The 22,367-nt window shown below is 39.7% G+C and overlaps 1 protein-coding gene across 3 annotated transcripts in view; it reads right to left on the bottom strand.

The window, feature by feature from the left end:
• Positions 1–22,367, bottom strand: part of cacna1g (calcium channel, voltage-dependent, T type, alpha 1G subunit) — a 303,314-nt gene that overhangs the window by 135,081 nt on the left and 145,866 nt on the right. For 2 of the 3 annotated variants that reach the window (XM_072558229.1, XM_072558230.1), the window contains exons 12-14: positions 19,528–19,683; positions 11,286–11,354; positions 2,353–2,379 (exon numbers count right to left, since the gene is read on the bottom strand). In XM_072558229.1, coding sequence (XP_072414330.1) covers positions 2,353–2,379; positions 11,286–11,354; positions 19,528–19,683 — 252 coding nt within the window. The remainder of the gene's footprint in view (positions 1–2,352; positions 2,380–11,285; positions 11,355–19,527; positions 19,684–22,367) is intronic. The other variant, XM_072558231.1, reaches the window with a different exon arrangement.

Here is a 22,367-nt window from a genome sequence, read left to right as displayed (position 1 = left end):
CCATGCTCAATTGCCCATAGTGTTCAGGGATGTGTAGGTTAGGTGCATTAGTCGGGGTAAATATAGGGTAGGGGAATGGGTCTGGTTGGGTTACTCTTCAGAGGGTCGGTGTGGACCTGTTGGATTGAAGGGCTTGTTTCCACATCGTAGGGATTCTATTCTATGATCTATAGGGCGTCAAGTAACTGAACAGCTTGTAAACTTTTGATCTCAAATGTTCCGTTTAAATTTGAAGAGAACCAGTTAATCATTCATTCAGAAGTTAATATAAGATGTGGCTTTTAATGGATAAGTCCAAAATATTTTACAAAGCCACTGTGTATCCTTTGCAAAGCAGTAGAAGCATTCAGAAAAAGGAAGCCACGAAAAATCTTTCAGTTCAAGAAGAACCAACTCAGATCAACAAGAGCTAACTTACAAATTGTAGACAAAGAATACTGAACTACCTGTTCAGGTTTTTCCCATCTACCCATGTTCCCTTCCCTGTCTATATATCTGTCTGTGTGTTGAAGGGGATTAGAGTTTTAAATAGTAGTGTTATCTGCAAACAGCTTATAACTGTTTACCTGCAGCTAGGGGCTAAAAACTTATTATAAAGCATTCTTCAGTATAGAAACCTGATCTGTGCTTTCTATGAACCTGGGTTTGAAAATCAGGTAAATTGGGGAATATTATACAATCATTTTAATGTTTGTGATTAATCGGGAATAGAGTGTTTGATTTCCAGCACACCAAGTGAAGTGTGGTAATTCTCTGAGCTCTCACACCAATACATCTCTTAATTCCCAAAGTCTGTACGCGCCCCCTCTAGCTCATACAACCAAACTTGTTAGTTAGATTAATGACAGTCAATTACAAGGAAAAAGTTTCTTTTCGACGAAAAACCTATTTTTAATATTGACACTGATCAAGTCTGAATCGTCACCATGATAGGGTGTAGATAATGTCATTGATAATTAAGATAAAGTCACCATAAACCCAGAGTACCATAGGGTTGTTCTTTCAGTAGAGAAAGAGATGACTGGTGATGAGTTTATCCTGATGGTCACCATGCCTCAGGCGAGGGGACAGATTGAGATGACAGCGCCTTCATGGTAACCTCAGCTAGTACAGGAATTGAACCCATGCTGTTAGTGTCACTCTGCATTACTGATATTCCACAGAAAGGGAATTTGTCTCATCACGTGTTTAGAGGGACAACATATAATCCAAAATTCAAAGGATTTGGGTCGCAATAAACAAATTCACCTACTTTGGGTTTGTAGTTTGTCATAGCATGTGATATAATCCACATATATTGCATCCAATTATCTATCACAATGGGTTTATTTGTATACTGCTACAGTTCATTTTGCTTAAATCTTAATTTGTCAAACTACTGGGGAATTTGTTGTACAGCACTAAGTTTAGACTTACGGAGTCATTGTGAATTCTGACATTTTTTTCTTTATTCTTTCATGGGATATGGGTGTAGCTGGAAAAGCCAGTGTTTGTTGTCTATCCCTAATTACCCTTGAATTGAATGACCTGCAAGACCATTTTGGAAGGCAATTAAGAGTTGATTACATTACCGTGAGCCTGGATTGCCACATAGGCCAGACTAGGTAAGGACAGTAGATTTCCTTCCTTAAAGAGATTTAGTGAACCAGATAATATTTTAAAACCATTGACGATAGTTGTACAATCACCATGAACAAGACATGCTTTATATTCCATGTTAATTCTGACGATTACCTTCGTTGCAATTGCTGACAAGTTTTCTATGGGCTTTCAGACAAGCAAAATCATAATTTCTTTACAAACATAAAGGCATAGCTGTTGCATCAGTTATTACACTTTAAAAGACACTGGGGAAGTTGTGATCTTTGGTCACTTGTGATCCAAACATGAGAGCAAGAGAAGAAATGAAGGCCTTCAGACTTCTATAGCCCAGAAACTGCAATAAAGGAAAGCAGCGAGACAGAGAATGACAGCCACCCTCAACCATCAAGAGCATCAACAATCTCCCTCTAACTACAGCAAGAACATCACGGCAACAAGAAGCCAATATCACCCCCGCTCTTATCATCCTAGCATTCTACATTTAGCTAGGAGAAAGTGAGGACTGCAGATGTTGGAGATCAGAGTCAAAAAATGTGGCGCTAGAAAAGCACAGCAAGTCAGGCAGCATACAAGCAGCAGGAGAATCGACGTTTTGGGCATAAGCCCTTCATCAGGAATGATGAAGGGCTTATGCCCAAAACGTCAATTTCCTGCTGCTCGGATGCTGCCTGACCTGCTGTGCTTCTCCAGGGCCACATCTACAGCTGGCTGGCAAGCAGGGAATGATGGCACTAAGGTTAAAATATTTACCTGAGGTCTGTGTTCCTCTTCGTCTTTCTGAGCGAGGCAAAATGATTTATGAAACAAAATTTTAGTCAATGCTAGGAAAACTAATTATTCAATACAATTGTTCATTCCCTTATATTGTGTAGGACTTAGAAATTGCACAGGAAATCTAAGTGTTCAGAGAGGAGTATGTTATGTTTGCACTAACAGAACCCCCTGTGCTCCTGGCAGAAAAAGAAATGAAACAGTGGTCCATTAGGTAAAGGACACACAGCTTATTTGGTTAGGAATGACAATGAAGAAAGTCAAACTCTCCCCTGTACTGCTGGGTTTCAAAACACACTCCAAATTTTTCTAAATCCTCTCTTGGGTCCTCTCAATTGATGTCTGTTTTACACAAATGTGTAACAATAATTAATATAGTCAATCTTCTTCCTGTATGATAAATCTGAATACTTGGAGATAGACCTCTATTGTTTTATCAACGAGGTAAAAACAATGACTGCAGATGCTGGAAACCAGATTCTGGATTAATGCTGCTGGAAGAGCACAGCAGTTCAGGCAGCATCCAAGTAGCTTCTATTGTCTTATACTTCTTTCTTCTGTCAGAGTTATGTGATTTATGGATGATCTCAGGCGACTCTGTGATTATAAATGCCCAGAAATTGATAGCAGATCACCAAGCAATGTACATCTCTTCAGGTTCTTTGGCAATTATATGCCCAGAGAAAAGCACTTTGTAAATCGTGAAGCAAATGTTCTTGGTATGAAGAGAGTCATCCTGATCATCAGACTGGGGGGTTTCTTTCTTACAGAACTAAGAAGTGGCTTAAATAATGCAGTGGGCAGCCTACCATAATACATCTGGAAGTGTTTCATGCAATGCTTTCTTTCTGATAACTATTGTAAAATGGCATTATCCTCTACCTTGGCACCTGCACATCCACTCTCTACAAATACCTGTTTTGTTTCCCAGCCAGTTAAAAACAGCAAGGGCAATTTATGACAAGATAATAAAGCTATTCTTTATTTTTCCATCTAATCTCTTCATTACTTGTCCTCTGTACTCTCTAAGGTAAATCAGTAGGACTGCAGGACCTGCTGTGCAGCCAAAATGTATCTATTAACACATTGGAATAAAGTATGAGTGTTCCTCAGCATGTGTTTCGGTCATGACTGTGAATACTATTTTTATACAGCCTACCTTGAAAGGAAGACCAATTGCATTGTCTGATTGCATGTTAACTCAAAGGAGAGAGTTCAAAGGAAAAAACTACGATCTGTTAGCAAACAGATGCACAGTTTCCCTTGGTTGCATGCTAATTAAGTTATGGTGTTGTGTCCTGCGATATTTATTAAAACTGAGAACAAAATGGTAACTACAGGAAGCCCAATCTCTGGCACAGTGTTAGTAGAAAATAAAGTTTCAGTAATCAAGGATAAAAGTGTAAAGCCAACAATAATCTTTTCAGTTCACAACGTGCTCTGAGGCTGAAAAGAACGTATTCAAACTGTGTCAGGCTTCATATTCACAGGGTGTTCATTTGAAGTTAAAGGTGTTACTGAACTGGAGTAATTTAGTCAGTCACGTTACAGTTACTTTGGGATATTGGACAGGCAGTGGAGGGGCAAGAGATGGTTGGTGTGGGGACAGGTAAACAAAGGTTAAACCTTTACATTTCAAAGATTTGAAACAAAAGCTGAAGGCTAGAAAAAAGGCTTGTTCCAAATAATCCTTCCGACAAACCCAATAGTTAGAACTGACAATACCTTGGCCATTTTGATCTTGAACCTAGGTTTGGTAAGCCAATCTGAAAATTTACTACCCTTAGAGAAGTAATATTTTTTAGTGCATATTTTTTAGATGTTTTTGAGAGCATCACAAGCTTATTTTCCAAATCAACATGGTTCCAGCTTATGGTAATGTCCAACATTCTGTATTCCCATGTGAAGTTAATATCTCTATGCCTTATGATAGAATCATAGAATCCCACAGTACGGAAATAGGTCATTTGGCCCAGCCGGGCTACAGGATCCTCCAAGGAGCATCCCGCTCGATCCCGTAACCCTGCATTTATTCTGGCTAATCCACCTAGCCTGCACATCCCTGGATATTGTGGGGCAATTTAGCATGGCTGAACAGAAGGCAACTGACTCGCTTTCTTAAGAGCAACTAAATACAGGAAATAAATGCTGGCAGATCCAGTAATGTCCACATTCTGTGAATGAATAAAAACTCATGCCTAAGGGGTTTAATTAGCCTTAGTCTCCCAAGTACTTCCTTGAGTACAAGGTACTTTCGGGAAGTACTCTGTATATTGATAGTTCAGCAGATAGACACATTCTCTTAATGCCTGTTGGAACATCTACAGTACTTTCTTCCTGATCTCTCAATAATTATTGACACTGACATCATCACACAATTATACACAGTTATCATTATACACTTTGCTGTTCTCGATCATTGGAGTGAGGTGAGCTTGCAAGGATGAGACTTCTGGTAGTAGACTGGCTGAGACGGGGACAGAGATATCTGATGATCTGGAGGTGAAAGTAGGCCGTCTTTGTAATGGATGAATACGGGGTTGGAATTTCATGTAATTTGGTTCAGCCTCTGCCACTGGCTGCATTAAATGATGAGATGCTGAGGTCATAGTGGACGCTTTGGTCTTCTTGGTGTTTAAAGGGACAGAACTAAGTCATCAATAACTGGATATAGGACAAGCCACCTGACACATAGATAAGGAAGAAGGTGTGGTCAAGGAAGATCTTACATATAAACATAAGAACTAGGAGTAGGAGTTACCCATGTTGGAGTTGATACAGGTTTAGCCTGTTACACCTTTCCTCGTAAGAAAACCTTCTCATTCTAAGTATTAATTTGGTAAGCCTTCTCTGACTTGCCTCCAATGTATTTATATACTTCCTTAAATGAGGGGACCAATGCTGTACATAGTATCCAAGGTGTGGCTCTATCAGTGCCATGTGCATTCCTACTGTAATCTGGGACTTGCCGTAGCTCGTTTATTTAAATGTACCTGACAATCATAGTTGTGCCAACTGTAGGGGAATCAACCAAAGGCATATGTTTCATACGAAGCATATTGGAAATCAGATCCTGGTAAATACAGACCATTATCTCATTTGTGTCAAGCTTCATGGGAATTATTCTGCACCTCAAACCTTCGACGAGTTGCTCTCAGTCATCAGTCTGCTGCCATAATATATAGACTGATGTTTGATACTTTTAATCAGATGGATCAGGACAGGATATTTTTCCTTTTGGAGTCCAATTTATGATTCAAAACATCCGTAGAATCTTTGATACAGTCTGTGTGATAAGCTTATGATCACATGGTCAGCTGTTGAACCTTCCGTGACTCCCTTGTTAGGTCCACACCCTCTACCAACCCACCCTCACCTCCTGGCACCTTCCCCTGCCACCGCAAGAAGTGCAAAACCTGCGCCCACACTTCCCCCCTCGCCTCGTCCAAGGCCCCACTGGAACCTTCCACATTCGTCAGAAATTTACCTGCACTTCCACACATCGCATCTACTGTATCCGTGGCTCCCGATGTGGTCTCCTGTATATTGGGTAGACAGGACGCCTACTTGCGGAACGCTTCAGAGAACATCTCTGGGACACATGAACTAAACAACCCCACCGTCCTGTGGCTGAACACTTTCACTCCCCCTCCCACTCCACCAAGGACATGCAGGTCCTGAGCCTCCTCCACCACCAAATCCTTACCATCTGATGCCTGGAGGAAGAACTCCTTTTCTTCCGCCTTGGGACCCTCCGACCATATGGGATTAATGTTGATTTCACCAGTTACCTCATTTCCTTTGCCCCCATCTTATCCCAGATCCAACCTTCCAACTCGGCACCGCCCTCTTGACCTGTCCTATCTGTCCATCTTCCTTCCTACCTATCCACTCCACCCTCCTGTCTGAACTGTCACTTACGCCCCAATTCCATCGCTCTATTGCATTCTCAGCTATCTTCCCCCTAGCCCCACCCCCCCTTCCCATTTATCTCTCAGCCCTGTTGGCCCACCCCTCATTCCTGATGAAGAGCTTATGCTCGAAACATTGACTGTCCTGCTCCTTGGATGCTGCCCGACTGGCTGAGCCTTTCCAGCGTCACACTTTTTAACGACAACGTTGAACTGATAGATCATTGCTTCCGATGAGGGAATCGTAGAAGTGGGCACTTGCTCTTTTATTAAAAAGCTGTACTGGAGCCATTGCATAACTGTGTCCAGCTGAGCTTTGTTTCTCATTGTCACTAATAAGATAACCATTGCTATTAGAGTGACATTAATCCTTTTGATTAAAAGCAATCACTGCTGAGCAGTCAACTCCTTGACTTAGAGTCAAGAGCCAAGTGAATCACTGCAGGGAGTGACGACAGAACATGACAAATGAATAAATAAGAATTCTGGGAGTGAATTAGATGACCATCTTTCGACAAAGGCTGATTATAATATTGACATACACCTGTTACATCAAATTTATAGAAAAGAAGAAAGGGCACTCAGCCCAAGTGATCCATACCAGTGCTTATATTTCATAATGGACTTAACTCACTCAACTTCATCTAACCCCACCAGAAGATCCTTCTATTCTTTGCTCCTTCCTGTATTTATCTGGTTTACTCTTAATCCATTTATGCTATTTGTCTCAACCAACTCCAAGTGATCGCAAACTCTAAATTCTCATCTGTCTCTGGATAAAGAATATTCTGGGAAGACTCTTGACTGTATGTATAACTATCTTATTCTTCTAACCTGTCATTTTGGACTCCCGGCAAACAGAAATATCTTTTTTATGTCTAGCCTCGTGAACCTTTTTAATGAATAAAGACAAAATACTGTGGAAATCTGAAACAAATTTGGAAAACGCTGGAGAAACTCAGCAGTTCTGGCAGCATCACGAACAAAGTAGACGATTTAAGTCTGGTATGACTTATCTTCAGTTCGGCTCAGAACTGTTAATTGGTGCTCAACTCTCTTAAGAGGGCTTTTGTAGTGCAGTGGTATTGTTCTTAGCTCTAGGCCAGAAAGCCTAGGTTCAAGTCCCACCTCCTCCAGAGTTTGTCAAAACAGTATGTCTGAACATGTTGATTAGAAGTATTTATAAATGAACTATTCACTTCCTTGACTACTACATCCTAAGTCATCAAGGCCACAAAAGATTGTGCAATTTGGATTAAAGGCAGGAATATCTCTGGTTCAAATGCATGGAACTCCTTCCTAACAGCACTATAGCCCATGGAATGTGGCCATTCAGGAAGACAGCTCACAAGGGCTATTCTGGGTAGGTAATAAATACTAACCCAGTAAGCAATGTTCTCAGGAACAAATAGAATAAAAATATTACAGGTCAGGATGGTGAGTGGCTTGGAGGGAAACTTGCAGGTGATGGTGGTTCCCATATATCTGTTGCTCTTGCCATCCTGAGTAGTAGTGATCTTGGGTTTGGAAGGTGCCATTTGTGGAGGTTTGGATTTGCAGTTGTACACACTGCTTCCACTGTGTCTCTGTGGGAAGGGAGGAAATGCTGAAGGTCATGAATGCCATACATTCAAATTAGAAAATCTCTTTTGTCCTCAATGGTGTTGAGTTTTTTGGAGATGTTGGAGATGCACTCATCAAGGGAAGTAGGATGTATTCTAACACACTCCTATCCATTTGTAGACGGTGGATAGGCTTTGGGGAGTCAGGAATTACTCTCAGTTACTCACCACAGTATTCCTAGCCTCTGAGTTGCTCCTGCAACCACTTCTTTTATCTGGCTGGTCCATTTTAATTTCTGAACAATGATAACCCCTAGATATTAGGGGATTCAATGATGATAATTGTGATGATACTATGGCTTTAAAAGGTGTACTTTATCCTGTTTGTTTCATGAAGAAGGTGAAATGCAGTCTGATCAAAACCATTAAAATACAGCTTGTGAGGCCTTGGGTTTTTTTTAAAGCGGGAACAATAGAAGAAGCCTGAATGGGTGTGGTCAAGCTCCGACAGAACCAGGGTGTTTAATTTTAGCTTTCTGCAGTTTTCAGGGTCTTAAAGCTGGATGTGGAAGCTCGTATTCCTCTCTCTTATAGCTAAAAGCTTTGGTCCTCTTCCTGCTGCTAGAATTATATGTGAGACAATCTATTTCACTGAATTTGCCTTTGCCAAGGGTGTGCTAATGGGACGCTATTATATTGGAACAGTTTATTAGTAATAGTTGATCAACATATTATTTTGTTAAGCATTTTGATAGAGTTACAGTCAAGCCAATTCTTTTATTTTTATTTTGTCTGTATTTTAAGTGTAGTATAAAAATAAAGTGTGTTTTGCTTAAAGTCAAGTAGTTTGACCAATTGAATTGTATCTGGACCACAGGTTTTACACTAATCTTTAAAATAAGAAAAAGTTAGGGACTAGACAATCTTAATATATTTTGAGGGGGTTTGATATAATGGATGTAATTTTACTCGCTGAGCTGGAAGGTTCATTTTCAAACGTTTCATCACTATAGTAGGTAACAGCATCATTGAGCATCTGGTGAAGTGCTGGTCTTATGTCCCACTTTCTATTTATATGTTTAGGTTTCCTTGGGTTAGTGATGCCATTTCATGTGTTGCTGATGTCATTTCCTGTTCTTTTTCTCAGAGGGTGATAGATGGGGTCCAAATCGATAGGATTGTTGATAGAGTTCTCGTTGGGATGCCATGCTTCTAGAAATTCTCATGCGTGTCTCTGTTTGGCTTGATCTAGGATGCATATATTGAAGTGGTGTCCTTCCTCATCTGTCCGTAAAGATACTAGTGAGAGTGGTTCGTGTCTTTTTGTGGCTAGTTGACATTCATATATCCTAGTGGCTAGTTTTTTGCCTGTTTGTTTGATGTATTGTTTGTTACAGTTCTTGCATGGTATTTTGTACATGCTTTGCTTGTTGTCTGTATAGGGTCTTTCGAGTTCATTAGCTGCTGTTTTAGTGTGTTGGTGGGTTTGTGGGCTACCATGATGCCAAGACGTTGGAGTAGTCTGGTAGTCATTTCCAAGATATCTTTGATGTAGGGGAGAGTGGCTAGGAATTAGGTTATTATTTATTGGAGATGGTCATTTTGTGTGGTATGAATGTGACTTGTCACTTATCAGTCCAAATTTGGATATTGTCCAGGTTTTGTGGCATTTGGTCATGGACTGCTTCAGTTTCTGAAGACCTGCAAATGTTGCTGAACATGGTGAAGTTGCCAGCGAACATCCCTACTCCTGACCTTATGATGGAGGGAAGGAGTATGACTTATTGTGGTCAGCAATGTCCCATAAAGCCTATCCCTGGCAACAGGTGGAATATGTCATTGCTTCTCTGGCAGCCTTCGGAGGACCTAAGATTTAAGGTAATGCAAAGTCATACAGTGTGCTTTCTGAGGATGATTCACCTCAAAACAATGGCCATTAGAATGCTGCAGGAGCTATTACTGCTCAAGTCAGTGTTCCATCTTTACATCACTCATACAAGAGAGACTGCACCTACATTACCACATCTTGTACCAATCCAAAATCCATATACAGCAAGCAAGCAACAAAACCTTGTACGTTATATTCTCTTAAGTTCAAAAGGCAAGTTGACTACATGAAATGAGTGTGTGCTCAGGTACAATTAAATGTCAGTGAACAGAGGCCAGTGGATATGGGTACATTTAGCGTCAAATGAAACAGTCTTACTCAAGGGGGTCACAGAATGGCTGTTGTTATGATTGAAAAATTGTACTGCCTTAGGAAGGTATGTATGTCATTGGAATAGAGTAGAGGGCACTTCACATCTAATTCTGAACCAGTGCTTGAGGAACATGTTTCAGACTATGGGGAATCTGGTACCTGCCACAAGATGTCCTGGTACAATTTGTCTTTCTATTCTCTCTCTCTTACATTCTTGTTCAAGCTTCCATTATGTCATCAAATATATTGACAAGGAAAAAGAAGTGTTGTGCATTTACCTTCCTTTGTTGGAACATCAGAACGAGAGGAGGCCATTCAACCCCTCAAGCTTGCTCTGCCATTCAATTAAGTCATTCCTGATCTGCACCTTAGACTTATTTACCTGCACCTGTAGCCAACAGAAAACTATCAATCACGGGCCTGGAGCTACAATTGTCCCAACACTCTCAGTCTTTTTCAGGGAGACAATTCCATATTTCATCTGCAGTATTTCCACTGTCTTTACCCTAAATATTCTTTTACCTGATTCACTCCTGAATGCCCTGACTCTAATTTTTAAGACAATTTTCCATCGTTCATGATTCCCTAGCAAATATTCCTACTGCATTGGAGTTTTATAATTACTTAAACGTTTTAGCCATCTTGATCGGATCACTCATTCTATACTCAAAGAGAGTATAAGCCTAGTTGCTACATTTCAATTCACTCTTTCATTCTCATTCAATCCATAAAATCCTCATATCCTCGCTCTTCTGTATGCTGTAGGGAATAAACCAGCAAACTAACCATTTCTGAGGTTATTTACCCTTAAGTTGGCCATCAAGGTGAACACTGAAACACCATTTTAAAAATAGAGAAAATAATACCCTGCTCATTGTAATCACAGATATATGATTGCACATTCAGATCAAATTCAATCTGATAAAGAAAACTATTTCTTTAGCATTGATCCTCTCAGTCTGTCCAAAACAAATCTCTGAAAGGAACCCTGCAGAGGGAACCATCTTCAATCAGGAAAGAAAGTCAATCCTTGACTGTTTCCACAGTCAGAGAAAATGACTAAGCTTTCACTCAGATCTATTAAAGGAATGCATAAGAGAAAAATCAATGGACAAACACAATTCTTTCTTAAACAGCAGCCCACAAGGTTGCTGAGCTTTGCCTCCCCCCACTCTCTGGTCTCTGCTGTTTTCATGTAGAAACGTTGTGGATGTGAATTGATGGTGAAGAGTTACGTACCCCAGACGAGTCGACAGGCAGCTGAATACAGCTTAACTGCCCACTCGCATCCTCCCGCTTCTGGACCTCCTGAAGTGAAACAAACATGGTGTCGACATTGAGGTGACTAAAATAAGCTCAACTTAAGTACTTCAGACACAGTGAAAAAGACATAGTTAATTGCAGAAAAATGCTTTAAAAACCATTTAAGTTTTATCAAATCTTTGCACTAAATATAGCAACTATTTGCATCACATAGTAATATTGTGGTAACCAATATCTCGAACAGAGGATATATCATACTTGAAAGAAGAATGTAACCAGGTAGATTTTATATCTTATCAATGCCAGAAACTTACACTAATAAGAAACATTGTGAATAATTAGAAACCCAAAGAACTGAGGTTGATGTAAATCAGAAACAAAAACAGAAATTTCTGGAGAAACTCAGCAAGTCTGGCAGAGTTAATGTTTCGGGTCAAATGAACCTTCTTCAGAACAGCATCTCTCGGAGGTTCTCAGGAAGGGTCACTTGAGCTGAAAAGTTAATTCAATTTCTTTGCACAGACGCTGGCAGACCTGTTGAACTTTTCCAGCAATTTCAGTTTTTGTTGTTTACTTTGAATAATTAGTTCCTTTCAAGAAAGAAAAATTACAATAATTTGTGTTGGCCACCCCGTAAATAGGTTTCCCAGTTAAATTGATATAGACTTCTGAAATTCATTTGAAATCAATGCCAATATGAAATAAAAGTAGCAAAAGAAACCCTCCCTTTCCCATTTGTAAATTTGTTCTTGGAGCCATTATTTTGTAAGAGGTGCAGTCATGTCATCAAGGGCTTGTTACTTGTTTAGTTTTTATTTAGTTTATAACCATCTCTTGGATTTACTTCATAGTGAACATTGGCCAAGAGAAATGAGTGGGCAATGAGCTGAGTCTGCAGGATTAAATTGGCACTAATCTGACTTTAATTGACACCAGTCTGAATCAGAGAGGTCAGTGAAAGAGTTCGAAACATAATTGTGCTGTTGCAAGAAAGATACATTGTCAGAGTTCAGTAATAACTCCATATCAAACTGTCAATACTGTGTAACCAAAATGCAAAGTGTACCATTTCTCAAGTATAATTATCACATGTGGAACCTTAAGAAAAAGAAATTTCAGAGGAGGATATTGGTAAGCAAATTTATTTCTGAACAGTGTTTTAAGAGTTTTCCAAGTGTGGATAGAAATACTTTATGGTCTATAGAAACATCATTGATATGAAAAAAAAACTAGCAGTTACAGTATCAATACTCATTGCCATAATAAAAATTATCCTTAGGGGGCTCCACTGTATCTAAAAAAGGAATTCAGATTTCTCTCCTAACAGAGGCAGCTGTAAGGATTTATTCTGTAGATTATTTGTTAGCATCAAATACATGTATATTTCTGTGCGAGGGATTAATATTCATTTTACTGGATTAGTAATTGAAGGACATGAACAATGATACTGTCAGAATGGGGCTGGTTGAGGGACAGATGCCTGCTGATAGCAGGTAAGTCACAACAGTGCAGTTGGTTTTTGAAACTTAACAGTAATTGAAATGAAATAAAATTGTAGGAAAGAGAGATGGGGAATGAGGGGAAGACAGAGAAGCAAAGATTTAGTACAGAGTGGTGACACCAGTAATAATAACAACTTGCAGTTAAACAGCATCTTCAAAGTAATGAAGAGCAAAGTTTGGTGAACTGCAATAAGAGGTGTGGTAGAAGGATTGCAGGAACAGCTTGGAAAATATCTTTTGAAAGGAGATGGGAAGAACACAGGTATGATAGAAGTGCATAGGATATCAGAATCAAAACATGTTCTTCACCGGTGGTTTTAGACCCTATAGAAAGCTTCTGACAAGATGACTCTTGTGCCCAAGGGTAACACAGTCAACAGTAACTGACTAACTTTCTTGTGAACATCAAAAACACCTCACCACATATAAGTGACTTCATTTATTCTGAGGTAACACATAAATAACCAGTCCCTTCACACATCATCACTTGGCACCTTCTGTGAAAGCAGCAAAGCCACCAACAAATACTGAACTTCTGAATCGATATAACAGCAGTTAGAGGCTGAAAACAGGATAAAGATCTGTGCATCCATCATGAAACAAAATTTACCCCAGATGTCATGCAACAGCCAAAGCACTTTTATAGATCCGCTTCATTTTCAGATGATTACTGCTACCTAGCAACCAACATTGATAGTGAAGCCATGCACTAAAATTAACACAAAGCATTCCAGTTCTGCAAATCACTGGTAGACCAGAGAAATAAATAAAGCATAACTGTCAATTTGCTCAAATGATGAACTCTCAATGGAAAATGGAAATGGCTTGGAGAAACTGAGTGTCCCACAACTGTATTGGAAGAATCAATTTGGACTCTCAGTTTCCCAACACTCCACCAAGAACCATCTTACTGTAGACCTGAACAAATAATTTGCATGAAATTGTGTTTTTTGGGAGAATTGAATATCTCCCCAAGTTAATATTTAACAACTTTGATAATACAAGTACAATACAACTTTGTAGAGGTACAGGTATGAGTCTGCAGTGGTGGCAGCATCCCACAGCTAGTCTTTGTTTTTTGTAGATCCAACTCGAAGCAAATAAAATGGTGACCCCTATTGGTAACTTATAGTCAGGTGAAGCCAGTCAACTCTACCCTATCTTGTTAGCAGAAACAAATCTGTGATTTGTTTTATTTATATGGACATGAATGGTAACCAGTAACTGTGGTCTCATAGGTATTTCAATCACTACTACCAAAATGTAGCAGTGATCATCATTGGGTGTCTGATGCAGGGATAAAGATCAGGTATAGAATAAAATGGTTCTTGTCAAAAGAAAACATCAATTATGTCTTATGTAATATGATCTAGGAAATGCTAGTCAACTCCAGAATATGCTTTTGAACAGACCTACAGTTACAACTTCAAACCTACGGCTTCCCTGAATGGACAATATTTCACAATAACAAGACTGTGCATTGATGAGCCACCACCAATTCAACACATTGGAAGCGAAATGAAACGTGTTTGGTATGGTTAAAGCAGTATATGACATGAAAAGAGGTACCAGATACCAGGGATTGACTTCAAGGCAGCTACCTGGTCTTGGAGTTCAGGTGCTGAGTCTTTCACCTCCATTAATTTCATAAATATTCTCATTGGAATGCCTTAATTAGATTATCAACATAGCATCCATCACTCCCATGTATCTCCCACTCGACACTGCTGTTAACATGCTCTGTCATTGCTAATTAGACCACATCAACTTTATTCTCCAATTGCCTATTTGAAAAATATGGTAGAGAAAGCAAATTGTTTTCAAGAGACAGCTTTGTTTCTCCAAAGGTTGGAAGTCTGAACCTACGATTAATTCAATCCCCTGATGTTTTCATTTTAATATTGTTGCTGCTGTCACTCCTTTTCGATTTCGCATCCTGTACTTATGCTCTGCTCTTATTGCCCCTTCCAGGCACTCTTAACATTATAATTCTCACCACTGAATTCTCTAAAACTGCTCCATATCAGCCGAAAGATGTCCCTTTATTTGTTGCAGTACCATATCCCAAACCCCACTGCAACCTCCAATTTCGCAGTTATCTCTCTATGGAGAGGAACCAGTAAAATATGGTCCATGTAGGGTCCAGGTAAGCACTGATAGGTTTGGCTAATTTTGAATGTTGACTCTCAAGAGGAAGTCAAGAGACACTGTCTCTGAATAAAAATTAACATCTCTCTCTATCAGCAACATGGGAATAGATGGCCCGTACTTTAGACTTGACCTAAACCAGGGTGAAGCAAATGAGAGAGGACTTGCTCTTGCACAGAAACCTATGTTAAAATGGAAAGATTTAAATACCAATTACTGGGCATGTGCCCACACCTCATATATACAGATCTCATAATAGCCAGCTAATACCTGAATTCACTGAATGATCAATTGGGCATGTGGAGGGGGGGGGGGGGTGGGAATCTCATAAAAACCTACAAAATTATAACAGGAGTAAACAGGGTAAATGCAGGAATGTTATTCCCCATGTTCAGGGAGTTCAGAACCAGGGGTCACATTCTAAGTATATAGGGGAAACTGATTGGGATTGAGATCTGGAGAAATTTCTTCACACAGAGAGTGGTCAGCCTGTGGAATTCTCTCCCACAGAAAGCGTTGGAAGCCAAAACATTGAATTTTTTCAAGAAGGAGTTAGATATAATTCTTAGGGCTAAAGTGATCAAAGGGTATGAGGGGAAAAGGGGAAACAGGGTACAAATGTCCAACTTCTGTTTTTTTAATGCTTCTATGAGGGTATTCTCTTGTCAGATGGTGGTTAATCAGCTCATCACTGGCTGCCATGGTGTTAATTTTTAAATAAGTCAGTGCTTTCTAACAACCAATTTCCGAACCCGAGGGAAAAAAGAGATATTTCTTGAGAGGATGCTTGTTAACAACTTACAGTGGCACAATTTGGTGTATCATCATTTGTTCTTCCAAAATACATTACTCCAACTGGTATTGTCCATGATCAAGATTGGAGCAAGGGAATATGAAAAGACTGCTTGGTGGGTCCACTGTATTACTGATATATGATCTTCTCGACAATATTGCACCCTTCTGTAAACCCCACACCCACTGAGGTTACTGCTCTAGATGGCACAAAGGCAGGGGTCAGTAACCTTAATAACAGGAAGAGCCAACTTTGAAAGAAGTTAGTCAAAAAGGCAACATCTTAATGCAGTGTTCTTACAGAAATAGCAATCAAAATGCGGAAAAAGTTACAACAGCATTTTAAAGAATGATATTTTCTTGTAAGCATATTACTCATAAAAGTTTACAAAAAACAAACCAGCTCTTTACCATTAAAAAGAGTCTGATTGATCAAAATGGGGAGCTGCACAAGTCCTTAATGAGTCACATGAGTCTTTGGAACTAGAAGTTGCAGACCCCTGATCGAGAATGAAGGAGAGCAACTGGAAGGTATTTATAGCTATTTCTAAACGTTACTTCCAACCATTTGTGACAAACATAGCCAGTTCAAATTTGAAGCTAAAAACTAATTATTTAAAAGAATTAAAATAGTCCTGTCAAAAGTGGACAGTCACCCGACAATGTGCAAAACTTGGAAATTGATGTGTCCCTAATGTAGCAGATTACAGTAACATATGCCAGAGTTTCATTTGGTTACTGTCCATTAAAGTGCCACCAAAGCCATGAAAGTTCATGAAATGCCTGTGAAAAAGACACAGAAATGCCAGCACCGACTGCTTTAACTTTAGGGCCCTGGGATTTTCAGGAGTTTAACAGTGATCAACCTTCAAAAAACATTTGCTGCACATGAAGTAAGGATGTGCGATCAATTGTAACCTGTTTATGGTGCTTAGAATTACTAAGGCAAGAGGCAAACCAAAGCGACATCCAAACTTTCTTTCAGCATCAACAAACTATCCTTACAATTAAAGAGAAACTCTGTTCAACAGGAAGGGTTTGTTTTGATCACCTTCACTTCTCAAGTGGCTCACTCTGGGTAATACCTCTCCTTCTGAGATCTCAGTCAAGCAACGTGAATTTAGAGTTTTGTCAGAGTTCATCAGTAGAGATGGGGACTCCATACACTGCATCATCCCACTTTCTCAACATCAGTGGAATCAGCCATATTCTTAGAGACCACACTTCAAGTGAGATGAAGGGTACCAGTCTCCAGAAGGGATTTGACGCACTGATTATTTGCTCCGATTCACAGATATAAAAGATTTTCATTTTAATGAATTAGAGGAAGAGAATATGCAACTTTCTTTTGATAAATAGTGTGCATTAGAATTTCTGATCTATATGAACTGTCATGTCCATGAGGTGTGCTTGTAGTATTAGTGGCATTGACATCTATTAAATCTTATAACCCAGTTTCGTCTTATAAACTACATTTAAGGCTAGCCTAAGTCCTGACCAGAAGGGAGATAACTGGGGTTAATGCTATTCTCAATCACTTCTGGAGATGGCACTGCTGCCTGTGACTGTGCTTGGCTTAATTTGCAGTATATAACTATTCCCCACCTTTTACTCATAGAGAGGTCACCCTGCAATAGTTTCAGTCATAAGGTCTGTTTGCTGTAGGGGATAGAGCCTCTATTTAAATAGACCAAGACTAAGAAGACTTAGAAACTAAGAGCAAGAGCAGGCCATTTGACCCTTTGAGATTTCTCTGCTATTCAGTATGAACATTGGCTGATTTTCTAACACAACAATACATTTCCGCTTTCTCTCTATGCACAGGGTTTGGGATTGTTCCTATAAAATAAACTCTGTTGAGTAATTAGGGCTTTTGCTATAGAGTCTGCTGACTAAATGGACTGTTCCTATACCAAATTCTGCTGAGTAATTGGGATGGTTGCTATAAAGTACACTATTTGCTGAATAAATGAGGCAGTTGCTGTAAAACATATTCTGCTTGTTGTGCCCTATTGACCACCTCACCTCCCACTCATTGATTGACACAGTCTTGCCAGCAACTACTCTGGTACTTAAGAGTATCCATATGCCTACTTGTTAGCTGGGATTCCCTGGATAGCATGTGAAGGCCAGGCTTGGACAATTCCTCCTTGTCCTATCCTAATAGTTAACTTAAAATTTGCCCCTTCCTCATGCAGGGTAAGATCAACCTGCTGAGATCAGATTGTAGGTTAAACTCAACACTTTGAGTATTTTACAAGTGCTCAACATATTACACAGGATCATGTGTCCGAATTTGGGGCACAGTAATGAAGATTAACCTCCAATCAATAACAAAAAGCACAGTAACTTTGAGATGGACTTCACAATCAAATGATGACAAATCTAATACCATAAGAAAACTGTTACCTTTTTGTTTCAAGACATTTTATCATTGACCATAGAGAAAACAAGCGACGGTAGGGCTGACTTAACTCACACAGAAAACATTCAACATCCTGATTGCACTCGATGGTGCAAACTGCTATCAGATCTTCTTAAAGGGAAAGTACTTACATCTGAATTGTTGCATAACCTTTGATACTATAAATGGCAGGTTAAAAAGTGCACCAACCAAAATCACAGCATTAAGACTCAAGAACTCAGTTTTCTGCCTGTATGTGTCACGGGTGCAGAATGTAAAAATATAATTGAAGGAATACTGTGCATTTTACCTTAGATCACCCTCCAAACATCAATTGTGAAACACAAGAAAACAATGACATGAAGAATATTAAAGGGGGAGACTTTACGTTCAGATTTGAATAAATACATGAATATGAAATGTTTGGAGGGATATGGGCCAAGCGCAAGCAGATAGGCTTAGTTTAGTTTGGGATTATAGTCGGAATGGACTGGTTGGACTGAAAGGTCTGTTTCCATGCTATGTGACTCTTTGACTCTATATCATTGCATAGCATTTAGAATGAAATGCCAATTCTGACAAATAGTTAAGTACAGTAAATGTTAAACTTTAGAATGAACAACTCAGATCATCAGATTAAATTGTCAGATCCCCACAATTAATGTCAGAGTAACCTACAACAGGGCAGAATGCAGCAGGGTTACTAATGATGTGCTGACAGATAAATGTGTTTTTACTGGCAAACCTATTATTTCTTTATTGATGGCAAATAGATAAAGTGAAACAGTGTAACTCGATGTAGGGCAGCTCTGCAAGATAGTATTTCACAGCATACTACTGTATATCACACTTTTATCATTGTATATCGTAATGTGTCAGAGCATTTAACTGAATGTCATTGTAACTAATGGAATATCATAGCATACCATGGAAATAACTTCTAAAAAAAACATGATTTCTCGTGGTATTAAGGAATCAGTAGAACTGGTGTTAGTTAATAAAGAACAAATACACTATTTAACAGCCACTTTATATCCCCATTTTGTACATGGGAATTAATAGCACGCTAATTGAGCATTTGAATGTAACTGATGACTTTTTTTAGTTTGAATGTCAATAAATTCATGGTGATTGCCATGGGTGGTTTATTTGCATAGTATCTTTCGATTCAATAGTTTTCTGTCATTCTTGTGTCTTTGTTCGTGGTGACACAGGACCCCGTTATCTTTGTTTTCCTGTGTGCTGCGTATTTATTAAGTAGCAGTGAACATTAGAAAGTGCACTTCACAATCACACACAGTGGTAAGCCAGATGGCATTGTCCAATACTGATTCTCATGCATTATTCAAAGATTTACCACATTGTATTTTACCTCAGTCTGAAATCCTTCCACCAAAATGGCAACTAACAAGTTAAAGAGAACATAATTGCCAAATGTCATGAGGGCGATGAAGTATAGTGCAGCCCACGGAGAGGTCGAGGCCATTCCATTGTACAAGACCTTGTTCCAGTCCTCTTGAGTCAATATCTGAGAAGACAAAAAATAACCTTTTACAAAATAACACACCTAAATGTGCAAATGCAATGCACATCAGGCCCATTAGTTTATCATATTCCCAGTACATAGATACCCAAATTTTATGCCTCTCAACGTAAAGTAAGGCAATCCAATCTGTATATAGAATTATAGAGATGTACAGCATGGAACAGACCCTTCAGTCCAATTCAAGCATGTCAACAAGATATCATAAATTAATCTGTCCCATTTGCCAGCATTAGGCCCATATCCCTTTAAACACCTCCTCTTCATGTACACATCCTTTTAAATGTTGTGATTGTACCAACCTCCACCACTTCCTCAGGTAGCTTGTTCCATACACGCACCATCTTCTGCGTGAAAAAATTGTCCCATCAGCCCTTTTATATCTTTCCCGTCTCACCTTAAACCTATGCCTTAAACCTAAACCTGGAATGGCAGGATTGCCTTACACGGAAAGACTGAAGCGACTGGGCTTGTATACCCTTGAGTTTAGAAGACTGAGAGGGGATCTGATTGAAACGTATAGGGTTATGAAAGGACTGGACACTCTGGCAGGAGGGAACATATTTCCGTTGATGGGGGAGTGCCGAACCAGAGGACACAACTTAAAAATACGGGGTAGACCATTTAGGACAGAGATGAGGAGAAACTACTTCACCCAGAGAGTGGTGGCTGTGTGGAATGCTCTGCCCCAGAGGGCAGTGGAGGCCCAGTCTCTGGATTCATTTAAGAAAGAATTGGATAGAGCTCTTAAAGATAGTGGAGTCAAGGGTTATGGAGATAAGGCTGGAACAGGATACTGATTAGGAATGATCAGCCATGATCATATTGAATGGCGGTGCAGGCTCGAAGGGCAGAATGGCCTACTCCTGCATCTATTGTCTATTGTCTATTGTCTATGCCCTCCAGTTTTGGACTCCCCCACTCTGGGGAAAAGACCTTGTCTATTTATCTTGTCCAGGCCCCTCATGATTTTATAAACCTTGAAAAGGTCACTCCTCAGCCTCCAGGGAAAATAGCCCCAGCCTATATAGCCTCCCGTAGAGCTCAAATCCTCCAACCATAGTAACATTCTTGTAAATCTTTTCTGAACCTTTTCAAGTTTCACAACTTTCCTATAGCAGGGAGACCAGAATTGCACACAGTATTCCAAAAGTGGCCTCACCAATGTCCTGTACGACTGTAACATGACTTCCCAACTCCTGTACTCAATGCACTGACCAACAAAAGACAACATACCAAACGCCCCCTTCACTATCCTATGCAACTTCACCTGCAACTCCATTTTTAAGGAACTATGAACCTGCAGTCCAAGGTCTCTTTGGTCAGCAACACTCCCCAGGACCTTACTATTAATTGTGCAAGTCCTGCCTTGATTTGCTGTTCCAAAATGCAGCATCACACATTTATCTAAATTAAACTCCATTTGCAACTCCTGCTCATTGACCCATCTGATCAAGCTCCCATTATACTCTGAGGTAACCTTCTTTGTTGTCCATTATACCTCATCTGCAAACTTATTAACCATACCTCCTATGTCACATCCAAATAATTTATATAAATCTTGAAAAGTAGTAGACCCCGCACCAATCCTTGTGGCACTCCACTGGTCACCGGCCTCCAGTCTGAAAAGCAACCCTCCACTACCACCCTCTGTCTTCTACCTTCGAGCTAGTTCTGTATCCAAATGGCTAGTTCTCCCTAAATTCCATGTGATCTAACTTTGCTAACCAGTCTCTCATGAGGAATCTTGTTGAATGTCTTACTGAAGTACACATACTGCTCTGACCTCATCAATCATCTTCATTACTTCTTCAAAAAACTCAAGTTATTGAGTCATGATTTCCCACACACAAAGTCATGTTAACACTCACTAATTAATACTTGCCTTTCCAAGTACATGTAAATCCTGTCCCTCAGGATTCCCTCCAACAACTTGCCCACCATCAATGTTAGGCTCATCGGTTTATAGTTTCCTGGCTTTGCCTTACCACCTTTCTAATTGGCACCACATTAGCCAATCTCCAGTGTTCTGGCACCTCGCCTGTGGCTATCGATGATACAACTATCTCAGCAAGGGGCCCAGCAATCAATTCCCTAGCTTCACACAGAATTCTAGGGTACACCTGATCAGGTCCCAGGATTTATCCACCTTTATTTATTTTAAGCCATTCAGCACCACTTCCTGTGTAATATAGACATTTTTCAAAATGTCGTTATTTATTTCCTCACGTTTTATATCTTGCATGTCCCTCTCCACAGTAAACACTGATGCAAAATACTCTTTTAGTATCTCCCCCATCTCCTGTGGTTCCACACATTCTGATCTCTAAAGGACAATATTCCCTCCCTAATTACCCTTTTGTCCCTTTGGGTCCTCCTCAACCCTAATTACTAAAGCTATCCCATGTCCCCTTTTTGCCCTCTTGATTTCCTTCTTAAGTGTACTCCTACAGCTTTTATATTCTTCTAGGAATTCACTTGATCTCTGCTGTCTATACCTGACATACGCTCCCTTTTTCTTCTTGACGAAAACCTCAATTTCTTCAGTAGAGCAGGATTCAGAAAACTGGACCTAGATCACAGAAACAAGCTTTTATCTAAGTTGACAATTTTCCACTCACCCTTGTAACCTGCCTGACATCCATGTAGTGTTATATTGGTCTTTAATT

This window comes from Chiloscyllium punctatum, chromosome 39 (genome assembly GCF_047496795.1).
Source record: "Chiloscyllium punctatum isolate Juve2018m chromosome 39, sChiPun1.3, whole genome shotgun sequence".
In the NCBI taxonomy this organism is placed as follows: Eukaryota; Metazoa; Chordata; class Chondrichthyes; order Orectolobiformes; family Hemiscylliidae; genus Chiloscyllium; species Chiloscyllium punctatum.
The sequence above is the reverse complement of the archived record's forward strand: the minus strand, read 5'-3'. Positions and strand labels throughout refer to the sequence as shown.